This window comes from Stegostoma tigrinum, chromosome X, assembly GCF_030684315.1.
Source record: "Stegostoma tigrinum isolate sSteTig4 chromosome X, sSteTig4.hap1, whole genome shotgun sequence".
In the NCBI taxonomy this organism is placed as follows: Eukaryota; Metazoa; Chordata; class Chondrichthyes; order Orectolobiformes; family Stegostomatidae; genus Stegostoma; species Stegostoma tigrinum.
In genome coordinates this window covers 11,864,204-11,889,131 of record NC_081404.1, presented here as the reverse complement: position 1 = coordinate 11,889,131, position 24,928 = coordinate 11,864,204, and the positions used below count along the sequence as shown (strand labels likewise).

Below are 24,928 nucleotides of genomic sequence, written 5' to 3'. Positions count from 1 at the left end.
GTAGGATAGGGCTGTGTCTCAACCAGTTCCTCCTGAGCGCCACTCGACAGGGAAGCGCACTATTTCCCCAACAACATTACTCATCATTGGCACTGCTTGCAGATTCATCTTGGACACTTTGGGAGGGTGGCAGTGAATCTATGAAGTTTGAAATCAGAGTATGAGTTGTTTTTCTGCATCTGCCTTCCTCCCTCAACCCATAGTTCAATCATGTCAGATATGAGCTGGAGATAAATATGGAGAGGTAGTGGCATAATGGTAATGTAACTGGATTAGTATTCCAGGTGCCTAGACCAACCCGCTGGGGCACAAACTCAAAAATGAATGAACCTGGAATTGAAAGCTAATCTCAGTCTAATGGTCACCGTTACTATCATTGATTGCTGCAAAACTACATCTGGTTCACTAATGTCTTTTAGGAAAGGGAATTTGTCATCCTTGCTTGGTCTGGTCTAAATGCAAGTACAGACATACAGTAAGGTAGTTGACTCTACTCTGCCCTCTGGCTTGCTAGGCCATTTCACTTAGTTCAAGGGCAATTAGGGATGGGCAACAAATGCTAGACTCACTGGTGATGCCCACACTTCAAACAGAAAAAAAAAAGCTCATCTTGATGGTCAACACAATGTTTGCACCACTGTACCCAAGCTACAGCAAATTAAGAGGGTTGGGGAAGAAGGGAGAAAACAGATTCTGCACAGACTAGGATATTATTTGCAACTCATCTAATATCAGAGGAGCAACAATTGCATGGTGTCAGTGGGGCAGAGATATGAAAAAAGTGAATAAATAGACAGAGCTGGCCAATTTTTGTTTCAAATATGCCTTTTCATTAATAAAAGTCTTTATACACATACGGTCACAAAAGCAGTTCAGTTCTATACAGTAGCATATGGAGAAACAAGCATTGGAATGTGACTCTATCCAGTAGTCAAATCCAAGACATTTCTTACTTGTACAAGATTCTATTTACATATATTTAAAGACAGTTGGGGTGGGGGCCAGGAGCTCCAATAAGTGAATGGACCACCATTTACCATCTAAGGTCTTTCTGCTGAGGTTAAGTCTTTCCCTACTGTGATTTGGCAGCAATTTCCCCAAATATTTGAGCATCCATCAGCGTGTAGTCACATGTCAGTTTGCAACACTTGGTCGTGGTCAATTCCTTGCTCTGGAAGACCAACAAGCTTTGGGCAGACCAAGAGCATCTTTCTCGGAATTGATGGTCCTCCAGACGCAGTCAGTCAACGTTTGACAAAAACCGTAGGAGCTGTAAATCAGAAATAATAAAAACCCCAGAAATTGCTGGAAAATGCTCAGCAGATCTGGCGGCATCTGTGGAGAGCAAATCAGAAGGATCACTCTACCTGAAACATTAGCTCTGATTTCTCTCCACAGATGCCGCCAGACCTGCTGAGCTTTTTCCAGCAATTTCTGTTTTTGTAGTCAATGATTGTCTCGTGCTGGGGAATAGACTGTAGAGCACAGAGTCCTGCATTACAGAGCTAGTTGGGACGAACCTCAACAAAAACCACCACATCCTTCTCCAGACTATGTTTGCAAAGACATGTTCCAGAAGGTGATGTGAGAGTGTCGAACCTCCCCCATCCCTGAAGCCACTTCAAGGGCAGTGTGCAGTTGTAGAGAGAGTCTGGGCATACAAGAAGGATCTCACAGCTAGTGCCCTTCTCACCATCAGCCAAGTGATGTCTTGGTGCATGTTGGAAAGTTGTATTGATGAGGCATTCTGCTCTGACAGTCTGTTCCAGGAACAACCTGACAGGATCCACCCGCCCTTGCCTCAAATTTACTTTTGTTCCCGAGACCAGTTTGAACTGGTTGCTGATCCTCAAATCTACGCACTGACAGTGGATCCCAGCAGAAAACAGCGATGTCATCCATGTACAGGGAGGCTTTGACCTGCACTCCTCCGCTGTCTGAAATAGTCACCCCTCTCAGTCTCATCCTCCCTGATGGACTCGGTCAAAGGCTCTATATAACACACAAATCTGGGGAGGAGAGAATGGGTAGCAACCCCCTGACTCCAGATCCAATTGGGAAGTCATTGATTGAAACTGCATAACATTGTTAGTGCAGAGTAGTCGAATCCAGATGTCAATTTCCTCCCCAAAGTCCATTTTGTATAGAGTGTTTGATGGGTGTCCTGTTAAAAGCCTTCTCCTGGTCCAGGCTGATGAAGTAGGTGTCCACCTAGTGTCCTGAACATAGGTGCGCGAGGCTTTCAGAGGTCATCCAGTTTGATCAGGTGAATCACTGAACCCAGGGCAGACCTGACCCAGTTGGCAATGACCTCATACCAGGATTTTGTAGTCTGTATTTACCAATTTCTAATTTCCTCCCTCTTGTAGATGAGAGTGATGATACTTTTCCTCATGGATTCACACATGCTACTTGACAGAAGCATACTGTTGTATATCTCCAGCAGGTCCTGGCCAATCAAGTCCCACAACTTGGCTGGTAAGTTGTTGCTTTTGGGAGTTTTATTCTTTTCTATGGATGCAACAGCCTTGGGTCAGCTCATCTAGAGAGATAACAGCTGATCCAGTGTGCCAAGACCTCCTTGATAAAAAGGACAGGAACGACTGGAAGGCCACGCTGTCTATGGGCTGTGTGTCATAGAGTTTGGCATAAAAAGGTTTTGCTGATTCTCAGGATGTTAAACTGAGATGACATTACCGAGTCATCATCTTCCTTCAGGCTTCTTCCGGAAGAAGTGTGACCACGTGTTACCCAGCTCCATGATGCAGACCATGGACCGCAAGATTATCTTGGAGGCCTCTGAAGCAAATAGGCTTGCTGGCTCTTCACCTCCCAGAGATCCTCTGTGACATTGACACCCATCGTCTGCAGCAGGAGTCGGCTCTGCATGTTTTGCTAGAATCTGGAGATCTCTCTCTCTCTCTCTCTCTCTCTCTCTTCCCCCCTTCTGAACGAGAGAGGGAAAGAACAATTTGATATTCCCCTTGACCGTTTATCTACCAGTCCAATGGCAACTAGAGGGCCATTATGGTTCTTCAATCTGTGTAATCTGTTTTGCGTATCTCAACATTTTCTGTTTCACATTCAGCTTCCACATTCCCTTGCCAGTACACTACTCATGCTTTAGTGACAGTTGGCCAATTGATCTTTAAGCAGATAGACCCAACTGGTTGCGAGCAGGTGTATCTACACTGTGCTCTGTCTGCAGCAGTGCTGAAAACATCATGGCAACGCCTGGCAACTTTAACTGTTTCCATCAGGAACCTGGACGTGGCATCTGCTTGCAGTCACCCCCGCCAGATTGTCCATTGACATTGATGATGCAGTTGAAGTCTCTAACCAGAATGATCGGTCTGGATGTTGCCTGCAGCAAGGGGAGCTGCTGCAGGGTGGCTAGCCATTCACTCTTTACAACTGGACCATACACTTTAATTAGTGTCAGCAGGAGTTTCTGTACACAACGTCTGCTACGAGGCATCAGCTCACCACCTCCTTAAACTTTGTAGATGGTGAAGTTGCCAACTTGCAGCAGAATACCCAGACCAGAAGAACAGCAATTATTTCACCCCCCCCCCTCCCGCCAACCCTGACCAAATCAAAGGCCCATGGGCCCATAACCTTGGCCATTTAATGCCTTGTGAAATGATCTGTTAACTGTATGGAAATTGCAACCTTGTGTTTGCACTATTTTGCACCCATTTCACAGTAATGGGAGGATCAACACAAGCCAAAGAGACAAAAACTAGGTAAATCTCAGCAAAATGGGTCAATTTACTTGATGGACAGAAAAAGGAAACGAAAGACATTTCAATCTTAACCCATTTTTACCACTGTGTTCATCATGTGCCATATAAATAAAAAGTACACCCACAAACAAAGCTGCATTAGAACATTATTCCAATGAGCCACCACACACTGCAGCACAAAAGGAACTACGCAGAGCAGAGGAAAATCACCTATACAGTGTATTCAAAAAGAATGGGTACCCTATGAACACCGTCCGCCGATTTCTCAGCAACAAACCCAAACAGACAAAATGTGCCCAGAAACCATAACCACTCTCCCCTACATCAAAGACATTTCCGAAATGACTGCCAGACTACTCAGACCTCTTGGCATCAGGGTAGCCCACAAACCCACCAACACACTAAAACAGCAGCTAATGAACTTAAAAGACCCTATACAGACAACAAATAAAACGAACGTCATTTACAAAATACCTTGCAAGAACTGTGACAAACACTACATTGGACAAACTGGCAGAAAGCTAGCCACCAGGATACATGAACATCAACTAGCCACAAAACGACATGACCCACTGTCACTCGTATCCTTACATACAGATTAGGAAGGACACCACTTTGATTGGGACAACACATCCATCCTAGGACAAGCCAAACAGAGACATGCATGAGAATTCCTAGAAGCATGGCATTCCAACCGGAACTCCATCAACAAACACATTGGCTCCAAATCAATCTACCATCCCCTGAGAAAAAGAACAGGAAATGACATCACCAACCCAAGGAAACCTAACCAGATAAATAGAAAGCGGGACATAACACCAGCGCTTCGGAGGGTCACTGATGATGTTACCTAGAATGGTGACGAAACGTCTGAAAACTAACCTTCCAGCTCAGCGAGCAAACTCACATCCAGAACCTCAACCGGAGCTACAAATCTTCTCAAAACTCACTAGTACACCCAACCTTGGCTTTTGCAGGGAGGTGGTTCAGGAATTGACTAGTTCCCCTCGCTTTGCCTATCAGAGTCGACTCAAAATTAACTTAGTCACAGACAGATGTAGATTATGAAGCAAGGCTTCTTTATTCCATCAGCATCAGATTTTCTCCCACTGAGGTTCCATGACACGCTTCCCTACTTGAAACTTCCCACTCCAGCAACCACAGCTGCCACTTAGCATTTGTACACCCGGAAGGCGACAATGTTTGGGTCAACACTAATGGTACTATTATCTTGCAATCTGAGAAAATAGTATAGGTTTTGGTGTTATCAATATTTGGTGGAGAGGACCTTCAGCCTTTTATCTGTAACTTTACTTTGAGGGATCCAGGCACTGTGGAGGATCAGCCACATAGGGTCCTTGGCCTGTTAGGTATCCACAGGTCATATAATTGGCATCACTTGTTACTTCAGTTGCTACCTCCAATTAGGTCATCCCTGCGCCACTTGCCGGGTGGAATCTGACCTCCCCACACTGGATGCACCCACTGGATTCGTAAAAGAGACTCCAGGATTCCTCATTGCTATCTGTCTCCGCTCGAGCTATCATGCACTGATGCTTCAGATTCTGCAATACTGACAAGTAAGCTGCTAGCCTCCATGTTACCCACCAGTGTTTTAGTTTTTGTGAGCTGTTCTGACACCTCTGTCAGGTGTGCAGAGTCCAAGAAGATGGTCCTCAGGAAGGGCTGAGTCTCATTCACAGGAAAAAAATAGTGTGGATGAACACAGGGTTCTATTATAAGCATAAACCAGCTCGCAAAGATACTCAGGCTACTTTTGTTTACTCTCAGGATATGCAGGGTGTGCTGTAGATGGTCACGACGTTGAAAATCGGTCATACTGCGCATTACTCTCTAAATGTTGTGGGCAGAGTTGGAAGACGGTGGTGCATCTCTTGGTAATGCTATAGATCCTGCAAAGCTTCTGTAGGGTCTTGCTCTTGAAGCTGGGCCCTGATCACTTGTGAATCCAACATGGAACACTGAAATGGACAAACCAAATTATGTCCAAGCACTCTGGCTATACTGGAGGCTTTTTGATCACAGGTAGGAATGGCCTGAGTACAGTAATGTGCTCAGTCCATAACTGGGGTCAAAGACTGTAATGCATTGCAAGGAACTCAAGGTCCCTTGGGGGACCAGAGAACCCATGCTGGGGTAACGTCACTTCCCTACTTCAGTTAAAAGTAAGTTTCCCTCACTTACAACAGTACTCACTATCAGCAGCCATTTTGTGCCAGTAACAATGCTCTGTAGTCAGGGTGGTCACTTTTTCTGTCCTGCTTAATAAGGAGTCACTACTGACACTTGAGCAGTCAGGAAGGAGGAGTTGCTTTCCCTCACTCTCCTTGTCATGAACCAGCCAACAGAGGACTCCATCCTCCCTGATCCTGTTCGAGCACTTGGACAAGTTTACATTCCAGAGTCTCTCATCAGTGGATGTTGAGCTTTACAGTAATAATAGTCAGCTGATGTACATGTCAAATCAGCTGAAGCCATCCAAGGTGCTCTTCTGAGAAGATGTCAAAAAGGTGAACCCACAGCTGGCTTTACCTGTCTAGACCTTGTTTAGCTCTTAAAGTGCATCAGTGACACCTGCTGAATCCAAATCCAAATGTCAGAGAGAATTGGGTCAAAATATTGTCTTTGGCTTGGCCTTGGGCCATCTCCAGCCAGGTAGGATTCTTTCCCATGGTCTGTCTCCATGGGCATTAACATCACTTTTGCCTGACTTATACTGGATCTGGAATTAAAACAGAGTACATTCATTGACTAATTGAGTCTTTGTTGCTCCAAGCTTGGCTACAGTACTTTCAGATGTCCGTCAAGTGGGCTGTTGCCTGTAAAGACTTTAGATACTGCAACAAATAGTAATAGTAATTCTCCATATTCCTCTTGCTCAGCTCGAGGCTCCAACTGACAAGTGATAACCATTATTTCTGTTCCTTGAAGTGGTGACAAACTGCTCTTCAAATCAAGGAAACTGGTGTCAATTTCCTGTACAAAAGGGAGATGGAAATCTGGGAAGCCAAGGACAGATGATGAGGCAAGCTTCTGCTGGATGGTGCAAAAAGGAGTTGTCACATGTTGTGGTCCAACACCCTGCGATGCTCAGTGAAGTAACATGCCTCATATCCTTTCCCAGCCACTTCTTTAGCATTTTGATTTCCTCAGCAAATCATGGAGATCAGCTCAACTGCACCTCATTGCACAGACCTCCTACAGTATAATCAGCTAGACCTGCTTGTTGCCCTGCTAGCAGTGAAGAGCAAAAGGCTCTGGATGTTATGAAGGTTTATAGTGTATGATTGTGATTTGGGAACTTGGAATCTAAAGCAGTGATAACTGGATTTTTGGTTTTCAGTGAGGTCAAGATTCTTCTTTAAAAGAAAGGGATCAGAAAATCATTTGGAACTGTGAGTTGAAGGTAGCCTTTACACAAAATCATGCAACTTAAGCTGAATGACTCAACAAGTTAACTTTGAGGTAATTGCTACTTAATATTGACTTGAGCTTTTATGACATACAGAAAGATGCCAGAGCAGGTTCAGTTCAGGCCATAAGATCTCTACCCATAAATATGCTGTTAAACAGTTACAATTTGCCAAAGCATGAAACTTAATTCTTAGAGTTGAGTGGGAAAAGTCAGTAAAGGGGCCTGGCTGGCTGTGTGTCTCATGGGCAGACAGTGATGAAGAGAATCATATGTATTGAATATGTAGAAAGGAAACCAAAAGGAAATACTTATGACTTCATCAGTTGAGTAAGAATTTTTAAAATGAAGAGGGCATAACACAGCACTGGGATTGACTACGTAAAAAGGGATGTTGCTGGGAATTAAACATTTTTTTGCATGATAAGTTTATATATATAAAAAAGGAAAGATCTTACGTTGTTTTGTTTAACAAGTGCATTGCTGCCTTTGTCTGAATATAATTTAATGACTGACCACCAGTAATTAAATTGCAAAGATAATACTCATGATTTATCAAGCCAAATTCCACTCTAGGATCAGATTTGTCTGGTATTATCAGCTGGGATCATGCTTAAAGAAATGCTCAGGGATTGCTTAGGGCAGGGAAGCAGTATAAATAGTCAGTCAATACTCAAATGCTAAAAAGGCTTGCCCAAACACCCCAACAACTCTTCAAGCTGATTAACTGCAGGATCTGCCCTTGGAGCCAGTGCTGCACTGAACTGCCAGGGAAAGAGCTGTTTTCTTCTCAGTGAAGTATTCTGTTTGCAATTAGTGGTAATGACAAGATTTAGTTGTAACTCTACATTCACTTGCACCATGTGTAGATCAAACAGGAAATTTGTCAAACGTCACAGCTTACACCTCTTGATGTCCCCATTATATTTTGACAGCGTACAGCTAAAGGGACTTTTCCTCTAGAGCTACTTCATTTGTATTTTCTCTTCACTTCTCAGTCAGATTTAATGGAACAAAAAAGGAGGCTTGACGCAAGATTCTCAAAGTGCTTCTCAGTATGGGGTCCATCAGGACACATAGCATTCATGAGGATAGTTAAGTTCTTAACTATTTCAGTAAACCCAGAACAAATGCCAAATACAAGAATTATACAATTTGGGATGTCAAATCCACTTTTAAAAAAAGACAATCTTCTGAATGAAAAGGGATTTGAGAATCATTAGTCTAGAGGATGATAATGGAATCTGGAGCATGTTAAACAGACCGGTGTTTCCAGCTTCAAACTTTCCCTCAAGGTGCCAGGTCCCCCAGGTGGCTGATGTCCACCATGAGCTTCCATTGGATTGATCCATGCCTCCAGGCAGAGTACTGCAGTAGCATTCCATTGTCTTGTAGAGGATGGCTGGCCAGGAAAGGCTCCCGTGCTTGCCATCTGCTATGGTGGAAGGATTTGCAAGTTGGGAGTCAACCTATTCAGTTGCAGATGCACCTTTCTTGGCCAACAGGTCCAGGAGTGGGACTCAGCTACAGCTTCAGGCAGGCTACCCAGTATGTGTGTGAGAGAGAGATACAGTGGTGAAGTTTAAATTCAGTTAAAATCTGCAATAAAAAGCTAATCTAATGGCAACCACAAAACTATTGTTGATTGTTGTAAAAACATATCTGGTTCAGTAATGTCCTTTAGGGAAAGAAATTGCCATCCTTGTCAGGTCTGGCCTACATGTGACTCCAGACCCACAACAGTGTTGTTGACTCTTAACTGCCCTCTGGGCAAATTAGGGATGGGCAATAAATGCTGCCCTACTGAGTGACTACCACATGCCACAAACAAATTTGTTTTCTTTAAAAAAAGTCATTGGCTGGGGCATTGCCAGTTACATTGGCAAGAGATATGTTTAACAGGACAAGCAGCATGGTTTCTTACTTTCTGGCTGTCCTGCAAAACTGTTGCCTGGAGTCTTGTTTTCCACAGGCAGTCTCGTCCACCTGCTAGCTCGATGGGCAGCCATTTCTTCCAGATTTCTCATTACTGTAATGGAACCCTTCTGAGGCTGGATCAGGTTGTTAACCTCTGCATTCCTGCAGCCAAACAGTCAAGAATCAACAAGGCAGCTATAAGGCTCTGTATTCAAGACTGTAACAAGTCTTAAATAGCTGCAACATTCGTCATTTACAAGTAATAGTAAAGACTAGTTCATATGAATAGGATTAGGAAAACCATCTACTCCAAGTTGCTTTTATTTTAAAGAGGATCAAAAATGGACTTTACTGCTCCCTTAGGTAGCTGCTTCTCAGACATAACTTTTTTAAAAAAAGGAAGCTTAATTCTTGGAATGCGAGCACCATTGACAAAGTAATAGTTGCTTAATCCTAAATTGCTCTGGAGAAGGTGGAGGCACGCTACCTACTCAAATCACTGCAGCAGGTGGTGTACATACTGTATGGAAGGGAGTCCCATGATTTGACCCAACGACAATGTAGAAATGACAGTATAGTTCCAAGTCAGGATGACATGTAGCTTAGAGGAGAATTTGGAGGCGATGATGTTCTGCTGTCTTTTTTCTTCGAGATGATAGAGGTTGTGGGTTTGGATGGTGCTGTTGAAGGAGGGTTAGTGAATTGCTGCTGTGGATATTGTACACATTTGCTGTCACTGTGCGCGAGTGGTGAAAGGATTGAAAGCCTTAAGGTGGTGGATGGGGTGCCAAAAAAAACAACCAAACAAGCAGGCAACTAGAGTTGTGTTTCTTGTATTTTGTTGCAGCTGCATTTATCCAGGTAAGTGAAGAATATTACATATTTAACTAATGTTTGCGCTGATCAAGAGGAAGGATGATGCTCAGGGAGGAACATATGTCCATTTTGAGCACAGAGTGTTGGCAGCAACACAAAGCCAAAAAGAAGCCATATAACTGGCCTAAGTCAAACATTCATATATATTGCGCTTTGTGGATCGCTTAGCAATGCTCCAATAATGCTTCAAGTACAAGTGCTCACTTTGCAGTACTGACACTGTTATTGCAGGCAAATACAGCAGCCAGTTTGCGGACAGCAAGCTGTCATGAATAGCTAAAAGATGAACTGTTTTTGACAGTATCAGCTGAGAGGTGGATGTTAACCTAGGATGGGGTTGACCCTGACCCTTTTCCCAATAGTCTCTTGGCATTTTTAAAAGAAAATAAAAAAGGAACAGAGTAGCGACATACCTGTCAGGCGGAACAACTCCACTGTGACTGACTGAACGTTTAACCTAAGAGTGTAAAGAACAAAGTTAAAAAACAAAACAAATCAACTTTTGAAGTTGAGAGCATATACAGTACCCAGTGCTGTTTGTTCTTGCAGTGTTTCTATATTATGTCAGAATTTGTCCATTTTACAATTCTAAAGAAATGTAATTTATTTTAAACATTATGCAGCTCACTGTGCCAGTATGCAGAGGAGCAATATAGCATCAGTTATATTTTAACTAGAATGAAGTTCATGTAAGTTTATATAATTCAAAGTAGAAGAGTGACAGCAAATGTGTAATAGATTTGTAACAGCCAATCACAGCCCAAGGTTTCTGATTAGGTGTTAGGAAAGGGTAACCTGCCTTCTACCCTTACATTAGGTTCAGAAGGGAAACTGTTCAAGAGAGTCTTGTAACATATCTATCATGTTGGTGTATTAGTGTCATTCTGTAGTTGCCTTGTGGCCAGGTTCAATGCTGTCAGAAGAGAAACACTTTGGGTACCTGCCCAAAAGAAGAGGGACAAATGATGCCTGTCACAAGACATCTTGCCATCACAAGCCCCTGTCTCAACCAGGAATCCTGTTGCAAGGGTGAGAGAGATATTTTCAATAACTGAAGTCCACTTACCCTGCGAAGAGGTGTGGAGGTAACATGTGCAACTGGGGACTCAGGGGGTGAAAGCAGCTCTGGGGATATCTTTACACTTGCTATTTTCATACAATCCTCAAGGGTATTTATAAAGGTATTGCACGTGGCTTTAAGCAATGAAGAAGCCTCATTCATTTTCTGAAAAAGAGAGAGAGAGAGAAAGAGAGAGATGCACAAATAGCTTTGTAGCTTTCCTTTTCACAAAGGAGTACCCCAGGCAGCCCGTATTCTCTGAGATCCCTAGATTAATCACAGAGAGTGAGAGCTCATTAGAACCCAACAAACCATTACTGTCTAGCAGATGTCTTTAACTAGTGATTGGAAGCTCAGGACTCACGCTTGTCCCTCCCTCCTGGAGGCCAACAGTGACCCCAGGACCCCCTCTGGCTAGGATCTGCCCAGCCTTTGGTGCTGGGTGTTGTTGGGGGTAGGGGAAGCAAGGATTAAAATTGGGGACTTGCCCAGCTGCATGGTTTAAACAGCATACGAGGCAATATACCTTCCACCAATCCATTGCTTTCCTTGCTGTATTTGTGTAAAACAGCAAGCAGCATAAGTCATCAATTTGTAACTGACTTCAAAAGTAACATGAGCAAGACTGATTTTAAGCCACGGTAAACAGTTTTTTTTAAAAAGCAATGTTTCCACTTAATGCAATTGCAAGTTGCTGGAAATGATGTGTGGGACACCTAGTGGCAGTGAGAAGAAAATACTAAATAAAAACCAAAAGAACTGCAGATGCTGTAAGTCAGGAGCAAAAACAGAAGTTGCTGGAAAATCTCAGCAGGTCTGGCAGCATCTGTAGAGAGAAAAATCAGTGTTTTGGGTCTGGTGACTCTTCAAGGGTTCTTGAGGAAGGCTCACCAGACCTGAAATATGAACTGATTTTTTTGCACTGATCTGGACAGTGAGCTACACAGAGGTGATGCGAGGAAGTGATGCGGGAATGAAACTACATGAAGCTGCAGAACTTGATTAACATTTATCTGTATGACTTAAAAGTAGCATAATTTGGACATTAAGTGACCCTTTGTAACTTTAGCTTGCAGCTTGTAATTGCATGGACCCGTACCACTTTACAGCCAGTACATAACTAATAGGTTGAGTCTAGATCTGAGAGAATTCTATTACTTCGGAATGTTATAGATTAAGAGCAAATGCCAGATGGCAGGCACTCAACCCAAGATCCATTATGTCCTTGGATAAGTGGGCAGGTGGCTCAAATAGTTTAGTAGGAGGGTCACTGGCCTGAGATATTAACACTCTCGTTCTTCCCTGCATGCCCCCCACACAGTTTATTCAGCTCTTTTTATTCATATTTGAGATATCTAGCATCCACTTTTGGATCAATTAAATGGTCATATTATAAGAAAAGAGGTTTATGATGGTGTAGAGAAGGAAGATCCAAAAGGAGACTGCATCCAGCTGGAATCTAAACAGATTCCAGAAGTTGAAGAAATTGCAGAAAGCTACAAGAGGAACCTAGACCAGAAATTGAAAGTTCTGTTGTCCACAACTCCTCGGGTCATTGTCACTACTTGCCTTCCCACCTATGTCATCTGTAAACTTGCATCTGTTCACTTCCATATTCCAAGGCATTGGTATATTTGCTTAAAGTCTGCCCCCTAATTTTAGTCTCCCACACAAGAAACATTTTCTTGATATCCACCCTTTTCTGGAACACTCAATCTTTAATTCTGAGCTGTGAAGCCTATAATTACAATTGCAACAGAGGAAGTACATTTTCTTAAAATCAATAAGATGCAGTACACGGTCATTACTCCCACAGCAACATTCCACTGAACTGATAGCATTGTTAGCTTTGTCAGTGTGGGTTCATTCAGACAGCTCAAGCTGGAACATTGGTATTTACATTGTAACTGAAGCAGTTGTACATGGCTAGCACTTTGCTGTATATTTCCTGGTTCCCAAAATGATTTTGCAGTGCAACATTTGTTTGTTCATCAGAAAAAGTGTGTCTGGTCTATATTCCACAATTATATCTAGTCCAAATACCAAAAAATCTAATCTGTTGAAAACAGTGATTAATAGGATATCAATATTTAAATGTTGATTTTGTATACACAGAGACTGTATCTATCACAACATCCTACACTTTTCACCACACCTTTACTGTAGTAACATGTCCTCAAGGCCCTATACAGAAACAATTATCACACAAATTTTGACATTGAAACACACAATGAAATCTTAGGTCAGATGACCAAATACTTGGACAAAAGGTTTTAAGGAGTGTCTCAAAAAGAGAAAAGGCTCAGGGAAGGAATTCCAGAGTTTATTGCCCAAGCAGACCACTGATGGTGGTGAAATTTGAGGAATGCAGCAATCTTAGAGGGTCTTGGGCTGCAGGAGATGCCAGGGATAGGGTGCAGGTGAGGCCAGAGGGTTTTGAAAATGAGGATGAGAACTTTTGAAAAAAAAAGTTGCCAGGCCACATTGGGAGCTAACGTAGCACACACTTGTTAGATGAATGTGATTAATTGTTGACAGTAGGTAGCTAAATGTCTTGTGGCTAACACTTAAAACACATTATACATTCATCTATAAACTATTGCATAATACTGATTGTTTAAACAACTCACATTATAAGCCAGAAACTCCATGGAATCATAAATGTGCAGCTCTGGCAAAACTGGAACAACTACATTTTTTTTAAATTTCAGAGAAATGTCAAAACACCTCTTCACAACAGATGTTTTACATATTTAAAACAAACTCATCCGCCTCCACAAATTGTCTCCTGAAGGTGCCAGCTCTTGCCCACGGTCACAATTCCACTAGAAACCCCTGCTCCTTCAGCCATTGTTCATTTTGATTGTGCACAATGAATGTTGGAAGACAGCCCACTCAGAGATAGTGTTGAGGGAGGCCATAAAATAGAAGGGAGAACAGTTTATTCCAAACAAAATTGAAATTAAGTTCAGCCAAACCAATCATCCTCGTCAGAGTGTGGTTAATACTTTGAGCTTCCAAGCCAGGAGTGTTTGTATGGAAGTCTTCAAGTTGTTAGAACTGAAAGATGTGGGCCATCAGAACTGAGAAAGGCTCATGTCAGCAAACTCAAATGAATTTGAGCAGCGCAAGGAACATTAACTGAGAAGACTCAGTCAGGTAACAATTTAGGAGTTGTGGCAGGTATAATACTCAATTCCAGATAAATATCCAAAAGAATTTGTTGGGAAACAAGTTAAAACTTTGCTTAGCTATTTGTGTCAACCTCTTTGTAATTGTCTTAGACACAGATCGGTTTTGTTTTTGGAGTTGGTGGGGGCAAGATGGTGGTGAAATAAACTTGTTTTCTATTAAATAAGATCTGTAGCCTCACATCAAAAAAGTTCAATTGTTCAACCACCACATTAACCAACTTAAAGTTACACACATGACTATCAAGTCAGGTTTCATTTTGGGATCCAACTTGTTCAATATTACTATCAGCTGGGATCATATCATCCAGATCTCCATTCCACTATTGTGACATTTCACCCATCGTTGAAGACATCTGTCTGACTAGTCAGACAGTTCCTGGGAGAAGACGCTTACTGTTAGAGAAATTGAAGCTGGAACAGCAATGCTAAAGAATGCATTCTCCCAATAGAATGCTAGGAGCAGGAGTAGGTTAATTGGCCTCTCATGCCTGCTCCATCATCCCCATACAATATTATTATTTCATGGAACATGGACATCACTGGCAAGACCAAATACCTTTGAACTGGGTGGCTTGCTAGGCTATTTCAGAGTCACATTTCTGTGGGTCTAAAACCAAACGGAGTCAGTAAGGCAGATTTCCCTCCTTAAAAGGGCATTGGTTTTTACAATTTTTAAAAAAAAAACAAAGTCATTGCGATGGAGACTAACTTTCAATGTACTAATTCAAATTCCAATAATTACTATCATGGGATTTGTAACCAGAGTCGCTAGGACATTAGCCTGGGTGTCTTACTGGTCAGTGACATTACCATAATGCTACCATCTCCCCATATCCCATGATATCTTTAATACCTGGAAGTCTATTGATTGCAGGCTTGTAGTCAATAAGCCGTCACAGCCCTCTGGAGCAGGGAAATTCTAAAGCTACACCACTCTCTGATGAAAGAAATTCCTCCACAGCTCTGTTCTAAGTAGCCTATCCTTAGTCTCAGACTGTGTCCCCTGATTTTACCCAGGGGGTGTCCAGGATAAAAAAGTGAGTGGAGAATAAGAAAAAAAAAAATTAAAAAACCCAAAAATCATCATGTCTGTAACTTGGGGTGTGTTATATAGGGCTGAACTGGGGACTCCAAGGAAAGCTGAGATTCCAAGACAAGAAAGTTATGAAACAAGGTTCTGGAGAAGGATGCAGTGGAATAGTTGGAGGGAAGACAACAGCAATTACTGTCTTCTCAGACTGATGAAGTGGGGGTGGAAATGGTGTTTTCATCAAACCAAACTTACTCTTATAACCAGGCAGTGGCTTCACAGACTGCACATTGAGAGGAATCTGTGGAGGTTTATACAGAACACCAAATTGTGACAATGCAAATTCAGAAATTTAATAACTATTCATGGATTGAAAGAATCAGTCAAAGTCTTTCTAGAATAAACTGTTTCCTGGAGATTAAAAGGACAAACCATTATAAAAGGAATTAAAAGCAATATGCCAATTAGCCATCTCTGGGAAAAGGTGTTGAAGCTACATAAACAAACTGTTTTAACATCTGCTTGATAACTCATTGCCCATTTGTCACAAGGCAATTAAATATTGACTCCTTAAATTCTTCCGTAGGCAATGACAGGACAGGCTGTGTTTGAATCTAACTGATAACACAATGTAACAAGGAACAAAGAAGCTACTCCTGATAAGAAAGGAAGCTACAGACTTTAAAAAGGTCATAAATAATGTAACACCATGAGCTTAAAAAAATAGACAAAATCCTATAAGAATTCAACATCAGGATTGTTCAACAGTAGAACTCTGGAGAACAATGCTGTACAAGGATCAAACCCTGGAGGTCCACAGACAGATGCTGTTGGTTGGAATCATAGCTGAATTCCATAATTAATTGGTTAATAGCCAAATTCAATTAAGAGGCTGAAATTGCTTACTTGAGGTGACTTATTTCTCAAGACTTCTTGATAAGTAGACAGATTAAAAGGTAGCTTGTGGTAATTTGCACACAAAGTCATGCTCAAATCAGGTGTACGCACACTGCCCTGGCCACACACCCACTAGAAGTGAAAGAAGCCGCTGGTACGATACCTCAACATCAGGAGTAGAATTGGCCTGGAGCGGCTGTGCAGACTCCTGGATCTTATGTACCTGCTGCATCAGCAAATCACAATAAAGTCGAAGCTCAGACATTTTGGATTTCAAGGTGTCTTCAGTTTCACTGATTTCTGTAAATTTAAAACATCTTTTAAACATTTTGAATTAAAAATGACAAATAAATACCTCAAGAAAAAAAACAGGATTTATCACAACCGCCTTTGGGAGACTTAATGAATGGGTCTTTCACAAAGCTGGCATGGACTATTTGCGCCAAAGGGCCTCCTTCTGTGCTATAAGATTCTGTAATTTCATGTCTTACAGCATGGAAACAGATCCTTCGGTCCAGTTCATCCATTCTGACGAAATTTCCCAAGCAAACTAGTCCCATCTGTTCTGTTTATTTCTGTGTTGATTGGAGTTGTTTTTTCAAAAAAAGACAGACATTCATAAAAGGGTGCAATGCCACCACATAAGCAGGGAAAGATTGCAAGGTGATAAAACAAATGGCCTGCACAGCCAAACCCCTCACAAGGCAGTCCTAATGCCAGCTTCCTGGAAAATCCCAGGAAGGCCAGCTGAGAGACACGTTCACAGCATTGAAAGACTTGTTCCACTCCACTTCCCAAAGCTAACAAAAAAAAAATTCCAAATGGGTCTGCAGCATATGCAGTCAGAAATGGATTGCTTGCAGATATCGGATAAAAATCTCCACTTCTGTTCAGTCCAATTAGACTTGCAATTTCAAAAGACTCTCGAACAGCCATATCCTGCTGTTCTGGCTTGGGTTTGTGCATTTCTGCATCCAACATCATGTTGGCTTCAACCAGGACATATGTTTTCCCACACTTAATACCTCAGAGGTTTTCTCAAACTGACTCCTGAAGTTTCAAACTCCCTGCTGCTTCAGAGTAATGCAGGTTTTAGACCAGATATGATCTCTGGTGTGTGCTGGTTGTCTTGGCTACATGTCATGTCATTTGTGAATTTCCACATTCCCAACCACTTGAGTGGGAGAATGTTTCACCTTTAATCAGATTTAATACTAATCTATTATTATGGGGAGTTGATGAATCCTGAACACTTGCTCCTTCCTTAAAATTAGCTTCACCAAGCATTCCTCTTAACAGGAAGGAGCAAGTTCAGTACAAAGAATCAAACAGGTTGGTACCAGTCAATGTATTTATAAACCCAATATAAATTGGCAAGAGATAATGGGAACTGCAGATGCTGGAGAATTCCAAGATAATAAAATGTGAGGCTGGATGAACACAGCAGGCCAAGCAGCATCTCAGGAGCCTCTCTGATGAAGGGTCTAGGCCCGAAACGTCAGCTTTTGTGCTCCTGAGATGCTGCTTGGCCTGCTGTGTTCATCCAGCCTCACATTTTATTACCATAAATTGGCAAGAGGTGCTTCTCCAAGTATTTTCTGCTGGAATGCATCTCAAAACAGCACGTCGACCGGTAACATTATATGACAATAATCACAGCACCCAGGTAAACAAAACCACCCAAGTAGGACAGAATAAAGACACTACCTCGTTCCTTCTTGCTCCTGCTGTCTGCCAAGCAGGCTTTGGCACTGCCAAGAGCGACCAACCATTTCTGTCGCTCTGCGGCATTTACTGCTTTGAGGTAAAAATATTGTTCTCCAGGAATAATCAAGTCCACCCGGGTGAAGTCTGTTGTGTGCACTTGCAAGAAAAAAATGTTGTATTTTAGTGGGCAGAAGACAACAGTGAACCTGTTTGCCACCTGTATCTTTCAGAAAAACCCCCAATGGCCATAATGTACTAACAGCAATTCAAGGCAGCAACAAGGAAATCCAACAAGTGGCAGACTGAAACAGAAAAATTAGCAAAAACAAACTGGAACAGCATATAGGAAGAGGAATAGGCCATTCCGCCCCTCAAAGCTGTTCTAACATTTGAAACAAAAAAGACTTGAATTTATACAGTGCTTGTCACAACCCCTGCACATTTCAAAGCCCTTTCCAGCCAATTACATACATTAAATGCAGTCACTGTAGTAACATAGGGAATGTGGCAGCCAATTTGCCCACAGCAAGCTCCTGCAAATGCCACATGATAATAACTGGATTTTTTGTGATGTTAATTGAGGGACAAATATTGGCCAGGACACTGGGGCACTTTTCTTCCTCAAAATAATGCCAATAGGATCTTTTAGTCAAACAGGTAGATGTGGCCTCAGTTTAATGTCTCATCTGAAAATGAAAAGCACCTCAAACAGCACAGCACTCCTTCAGTACTGCACCAGTGTGCCAGCCTGGGCTTTTGTGCTGAAGCCCTAGAGTAGGACTTGAACTTGAATCACAATGTTTCTAAAGACAAGAGTGTTGCCAATCAGTTTGTAACTAACGCTCAACAAAATCCTCGCTGATCTGATTCCCAAACTTTGCTCCATATCCTTTAATGCTCTTGGCAAGCAAGAAAAAAAACAAACAGTCTCAGATATAAACATGTACTGGATCTTGCATTTGCTACCACTGTGGGCCAATTTAACACTGATCATCATTTGTGTTTCCCAATGCCTCTCCCGAACAGCCTGGCTCTGATTTTTTAAAGTTTGAGCCTCATCTTAGACTCTCTGCTGTGGGAGTCTCAACAGCTTTGGTCCAGAAGACAATTCTGTCTCAGTTTATGTAAAGGAAAAATTACAATGGTGAAATAAGAGCAGAGATTGCATTTTGAGTCACCTTCACACACTGGTGTGCCCTATGTATTCTATTTTTAAATACTTATTCCATTCTATTCTATAGACAGAATCACCTGGAGAAGCAGGTCTCCATCCCTCCCTAACTTAGGTGTAAACAGATTGCATTGTCACACTGGATGGACCTGGACTGCACCCTCCCAACGATATCGGTAAGGAAACATCAAACTTTGGCAGAACTCCAAGACAAAAAAAAATTCCATTTTAAAATGATAATCCCAAGCCTAATTTGGTAACACCAGGGTTGGTCATTTATTCCCCACGCAAGCCCAAGTCAGGCCATACTGAGCAGTGGGGATGCTTTCCAAAAGGGTTCAGTGCGCACATTTGGCAAATTACAAGCTAAACAGCACTTTTCACTTTTCTACCTTTTATCTCACACACGGCCATTTTGATGCTCCCTTTACTTCCTTTGCCAACATCTTCCTGCGAGTCGTAGTATGACAGCACAGTACCATCCAGTACAAAGTACCGCGGCTGCCAGCCTGTCAAAATGAAAGGGATTTGAAGAATCACAAGATATTATGGTTGCAACAAATGTGGGGAAAATACAAAAAGTCAGAGATTAGAGTGGAGTTGTGGGGGGGGTGGGTGCTGGTTGTGTGACGACAACAGTTAATGTTTGGGGCATTTTAGCAACAGGAGGAAGCCATTTAGCCTCTCCAGCCTGTCCTGCCTCCATTCAATAAGGTTGTGATTGACCTGCAACTAGACTCCATTTACCCACTTTGCTATTTAGCCCTGGATGAGCAAAACAAAGACCAGAAATTTCTTGAAAAGCTCACCAGGTCTGGCAGTATCTGTGGAGGCAAATTGGTCCAGTGACCCTTCCTCAGAACTCAAACTTCCACAGATGCTGCCAGACCTGCTGAGGTTATCCAGCAAATTCTGTTTTTACTTCTGATTTATAGCATCAACAGTTCTTTCCATGTTTTTAAAAAACAGACCAATTTCAGTTGTAAAATTGTTGATTTCACATCAGCTGCTGTCAACTTTGTAAGTTTGAGGCCATCCAAAACATGGTTCTTCTGTGTATCGTAACTCACAGCAAATACCATTCTCCTATTACCCCATCCTCTCGGATCTGTATTGACTCCCAGGTCAGTGGTGTCTCTCTTTCCCTATTCCCATCATCTCCCCCAGCCCTGTGAATCGGCAGAGAGATATCTGCACTTTAGTTCTGACAACCATTAAGCATTCCCAATTTTAAAGTCACTCCACCATTGGTGGTTACACCTTCACTTGTTTAGACCACCACCTCACCCCAAGTTTTTGGATTCCCTCCCTCAATCACTTCCCCTCTCTCTCCCCTTGTTTAAGACACTCCTTAAAACCTGGAACAAAAACAAATTAGCTGGTTGGCCTGCTGTGTTCATCCAGCCCCACACTGTTATATTAGCTGGACAAACTCAGCAGGTTCTGAGGAAGGGTCACCAGACCCGAAACATTAACTGTGTTCTTTCCTTTACAGATGCCGCCAGACCTGCTGAGCTTTACCAGCAACTTCTGTTTTTGTTACAGTATCCGCCGTTCTCTCGGTTTTTACTCCTTAAAACCTGCCTGTTTGACCAAATATTTGGTCAATTGTCCTAAAACATGGCTCAAATGAATATCCCTGAACTTTACCTTTTGAACTAAATTACTGGTCTTTTCTGTGACAACAAATTTGAGAATTCCACAGCAGTTCCAAAACAGAATCTCATGAAATTTCACATAATTGCTATGAGCAAGTGGCTGCCACTTGTATTCCCAAGCTACTGCTGCATCCTGCAGATTTAACCACGAACTCAAGCGTTAGCTTCAATATTCCCAGAAACCAAACTCCAATCAGAAGACAAATACCTGTAGATACTTTCAGCCTGGTGGCAGCTGATAGCCTGATGTAGTGTGCAACACACAGATACACTCACACAGACTCCTGTGATGAAAGATGTGGAACATTTAAGAAGTAATGAGCTCTTGTGGCACCGTGAGTCATGCTCATACCTGTGGGCCAAAAAGCTTCAAAACATTCAAGTAACTGCTCAGGAGGGAAGGTGTGTAATAACAGAACAAAACAGGTTGATCCAATGTTAAAGACTTCACCATGCCAATTGTTGCTACAAGCAAGTATCATCCTTGTTCCAAAGGACAAGAATCCCACACCTCATAGCCAATAGAGGAATTCTTGGGAATCAATTATTTTGGCAATGCTGGTGCTGATTCAAAGGAACCTGGCAAACACCTTGCAGGATTGCTTTCCTCAAAAAAAAAATCAAGTTCACATACTCCAGAGGTAGCCATGTCCCTCCCCAAAGGCTAACTCACAGATTACTGGAAGAGCAAACTGCTGCTTCTTGGACACAGTACCCAGCCTCCTTAAAGCAGAACCCTGCAAACTCAGTCTTATAACATGCACATTTGGAAAGTACCTCAGACACATCACAAAACATAAGCTTCTTCAGAATCTACAGGGTGCCTTTCAAATTTGAAGTGGCAAGTCTTGGGGTGGGGCGGGGCGGGGAAAGAGGTTGGGGAGTCTGGGTTTGAGTATATTTAAGACAGGACTCAATAGATTTCTAGATATTAAAAACGTATCAAGAAAGGAAAAATGGTGTCGAGGTAGATGCTCAGCCATGATCACATTGAATAGTGGTGCAGACTTGAGGGGCTGAATGGCCTGAGCCTTCTCCTAATTTAGTAACAAGAGGCTCCTACAAATTAAGCTTTTCAAATCTGTAGAACTTTTCCCTTCCAAGGGCCCTGCTTTCCCATAAATGAAATCTAAAGTAGAGAAAATCCTTAGAGTACCTTTTCAATTTCAACAAGCAATACTTTAAACCAGGAGTACAGCACCGAGGAATGAATAGTGGGAGGGTGTGGACAGAAGTATTTTGTTTCAGTTGAATTGGAGTTGGTGTACATTGTTTGAGAGCACCAGGCTCCACCTGTGTATGTTGGAGTGGCTGGGGTTAGAGTACAACTCGGAGCTAGCAGTAAGGGAGCAGATCAACTAGAGCTGGCAGGAAAAAAGGTACAGGCTGAACAGCTCAAAGCTTACCATTTGTTTCAATGAATGGATTTGGCCAATTCTACTGCAGCTGGCTGTTACACCGTCTGGTTTTTGACATTTTTATCCCAGCCTGCAGGTCATTTAGACTCTGTACACTACAAGTTCACGACCAACTAGATCTCAGGCACACTGCTGGTTTTAAACTGTTTCATTGCATTTTTGACCCAGATGGTGCCATCAAAGATTGCAATGCCCTCTGAATATGCCAGCCAATTAAAGACTGAGCCACGTACAGAACAGCCAAGCAAGCAGGGGATGGAATAATTTAAAAACTGCTATTGACCCTGCAAAGGACAAACATTGCTCAAGTCTGAACAAAAGTCATACCAGACTCAGTTTCTGTTTCTCTCTGCAGACACTGTCAGCCCTCCTGAGCTGCTCCAGTACTCCGTTTTTTTTAAAATTTCAGATCTCAGTAATTTCAGTATTTCACATTTGTTAATAGTTTTGCCTGATCAGTTCTAGGGGTGCATGCTTCAGACTGAAGATGTTGCCCTCTGGCTAGGATTATCCTACCTGTTAGGCAACAAGCCAATAAAGAACACAAGAAATAGGAGCAGGAGTAGGGAATTTGGCCCCCCTCACCTGCTTCATTATTCAACAAGATCATGGCTGATCTGATGGTAGCCTCAACTCCACTTTCCAGTTTGCCTGACACCCCCGTCAAAAAAGTCTGTCTCACTCAGCCTTGAAATATATTAAATGACCCAGCCTTCGATGGTTTCTAGAGAAGAATAAACACTAAAGATGCTCAGAAGAAATTCCTTCACATTTTCTCCCTTAAATGAGAGACCCCCTTACTTGGAAAACATGCCCCTTTCTTCTATATTTGGCCCGTTCCCATGGGAAACTTCCTCTCAGCAAACCTATCAAGTGCCCCTCAGGATCGTACATGTTTCAATAAGATCACTTCTCATTCCGATAAGCTCTGATGAGTGTGGTCTCAACATTTCATCATCATGAGCCATCCTCAGGAAACTTCTGAGCTGTTTCCAATTCAGGTACATCTTTCTCTTAAGGAGACCAAAACTGTACACAATACTCTGGGCACACAATCTCAATCGTGTACACAGATTACAGGTTTTATGTAGGTTTGACATTTGTTCTCACAGCCAACCTGCATCACAGGATCAGGCCATTCAGCCCACTTGCTTCGTTCCAGTTTATACTCTAGACAAACCTTCCCCCATTCCTAGTTCAATATCTCCACCAGCCTCTCCTTCTACTCCTTTCTCCTTCATGGGATTATCCAACTTCGTCATAAAAGTATGATACCATTCACTGCACCACTTTTTTGTAGTCCCGAGTTTCACACTGTCACTGCTTTCTGGCTAAAGAGGTTTTCCCAGAATTTCCAACTGAGTTTATTAGTGGCCATACGATATTGATAGCTCCTCAGTTCTAACCTTGCACACAATCGGAAACTGTGGCGTCCTTCTGCCTGCTCCACGAAGCCATTTCGTAATCGAAAGTGCTTCTTCTGTCAATTAACCAACATTTCTTACTTCTAGACTCTCTCCAATTCGAAGAAACTCGAATTGTGGGACTAAGGTATGACCTGCTTGCGTGACTAGTGCCAGAATGCAAACTACATTTCCCTAGTCCCCTTATTCCGCGCAAGGGAAAAGATTGATTCTCAACAAACGACCAGACTGTTGAACTGCTGCCCCCCACGGTCTTTTCTGGACCTTTGACTTTGAAACGAAACCTCAACAGCAACAGTCCCTGCAGATATTGGGAAAGACGAAGCAAGTTGCTCTTTAAAAAGCTTGCGTGGCTCAGTTGTGCGCCGGATTATCTGGTCGGAAGCCAAACAAAGCCTGAATCGGTGCTGAATTGGCTCCTGCCAGCTGTGGCAGAGAGAGGACGTCAGCATCCAGTGTTCGGGATGGATCCAAACAAGGGTCTCACCCTCCAACCGTAAAGAGCGATGCAGCAAGCCTGCATCTGCAAAAATCTACAGGGCAGATAAAAGAACAATTGGCAGCTTGCGCCCAGTGTCAGCCTTTGCTGCTCCAAAACACTGTTTCCTCAGGCTGCAGAAGACTCAGTGCTGGTTGAATCACTTGGACAGCATCTCCAGCAAGATTCTAAATCCCCATCTCACCACTCAGATAATTGGTCCACTTGTGCAGTACCCCTTCCATGACAGCAGGATAACCACCCGAATCTTACGCCCGGCCTGTCCACACAACAACACTCTCTGCCTCTGTATATTTCAGCTGCAGGAAGCAGCAGGCAGCCTTAGTAATTGACAGCTCCTCGGCAGCCAATCGGACAGCACTCCCGCCACTATTCCCCCTGACAACCGAATTCTCCGTATTGTGCCGTCACAATCGCCCACGTCCTCTGGGCGAGTCAATCAACGGCGGCTCTTGCAGGCGATTGGGAAAGGCCACTGGTGGGTGGGGGAGGGACGACGTGTTAGCCAATGGGAGCCGTGTTGTAAGATTGACGCTGGGCTGGGAGCGATTCCACGAGGAGTTGGATTGAAAAAGCCTCTAGTCAGTGAGTGTGAGGGTTTTGCAGCACTTTTGTAGAAGGGTAGATTTACAACAGCAAGGAAGTTATGTTCAACCTGTACAGACTACTTGATCAGCCTGAACTGGAATATTATGTCAAGTTCTGGGCAGCGCACAGAGGGAAGAATGTGAAGGCATCCGGAAACGTACATCAAAGATTGATGAGAAGTTTCAGGCATGAGGGATTTCAGGGAGACAGGTAGATTGGAGAAACTCGGGCTGTTCTCCGTGGAGAAGAGAAGCTTGAGAGGAAATTTGATGAAAGGCTCAACAGAGGAGAGATTTTTATTCAACTTGTT

At 42.8% G+C, this 24,928-nt stretch overlaps 1 protein-coding gene across 2 annotated transcripts; it reads right to left on the bottom strand.

The window, feature by feature from the left end:
• Nucleotides 1-11: 11 nt before the first annotated feature.
• LOC125448381 (pleckstrin homology domain-containing family A member 3-like) lies at nt 12-24,336 on the bottom strand. 2 transcript variants are annotated; one of them, XM_048523674.2, is made up of 8 exons: nt 24,215-24,336; nt 19,424-19,540; nt 17,861-18,016; nt 16,317-16,453; nt 11,039-11,197; nt 10,386-10,429; nt 9,104-9,258; nt 12-138 (listed from the first exon to the last, which is right to left on the bottom strand). In XM_048523674.2, exons 1-8 carry the CDS (start codon nt 24,252-24,254, stop codon nt 77-79), a joined length of 870 nt encoding a protein of 289 aa, XP_048379631.1. In that variant the 5' UTR covers nt 24,255-24,336; the 3' UTR covers nt 12-76. The 2 variants fall into 2 exon arrangements, with proteins under 2 accessions (XP_048379631.1, XP_059499460.1); XM_059643477.1 differs by lacking the exon at nt 11,039-11,197.
• Nucleotides 24,337-24,928: the final 592 nt, after the last annotated feature.

Coding starts and splice junctions, on each gene's coding strand:
- LOC125448381 (XM_048523674.2), bottom strand. CDS start 24,254: ATGGAAGGGGTACTGCACAAGTGGACCAATTATCTGAGTG. Junction 11,198..16,316: donor ATTCTACTCCTGATGTTGAG/GTATCGTACCAG, acceptor TCTCTTTTTCAG/AAAATGAATGAGGCTTCTTC. Junction 139..9,103: donor TTTTGCAGGACAGCCAGAAA/GTAAGAAACCAT, acceptor CAAACTTCATAG/ATTCACTGCCACCCTCCCAA.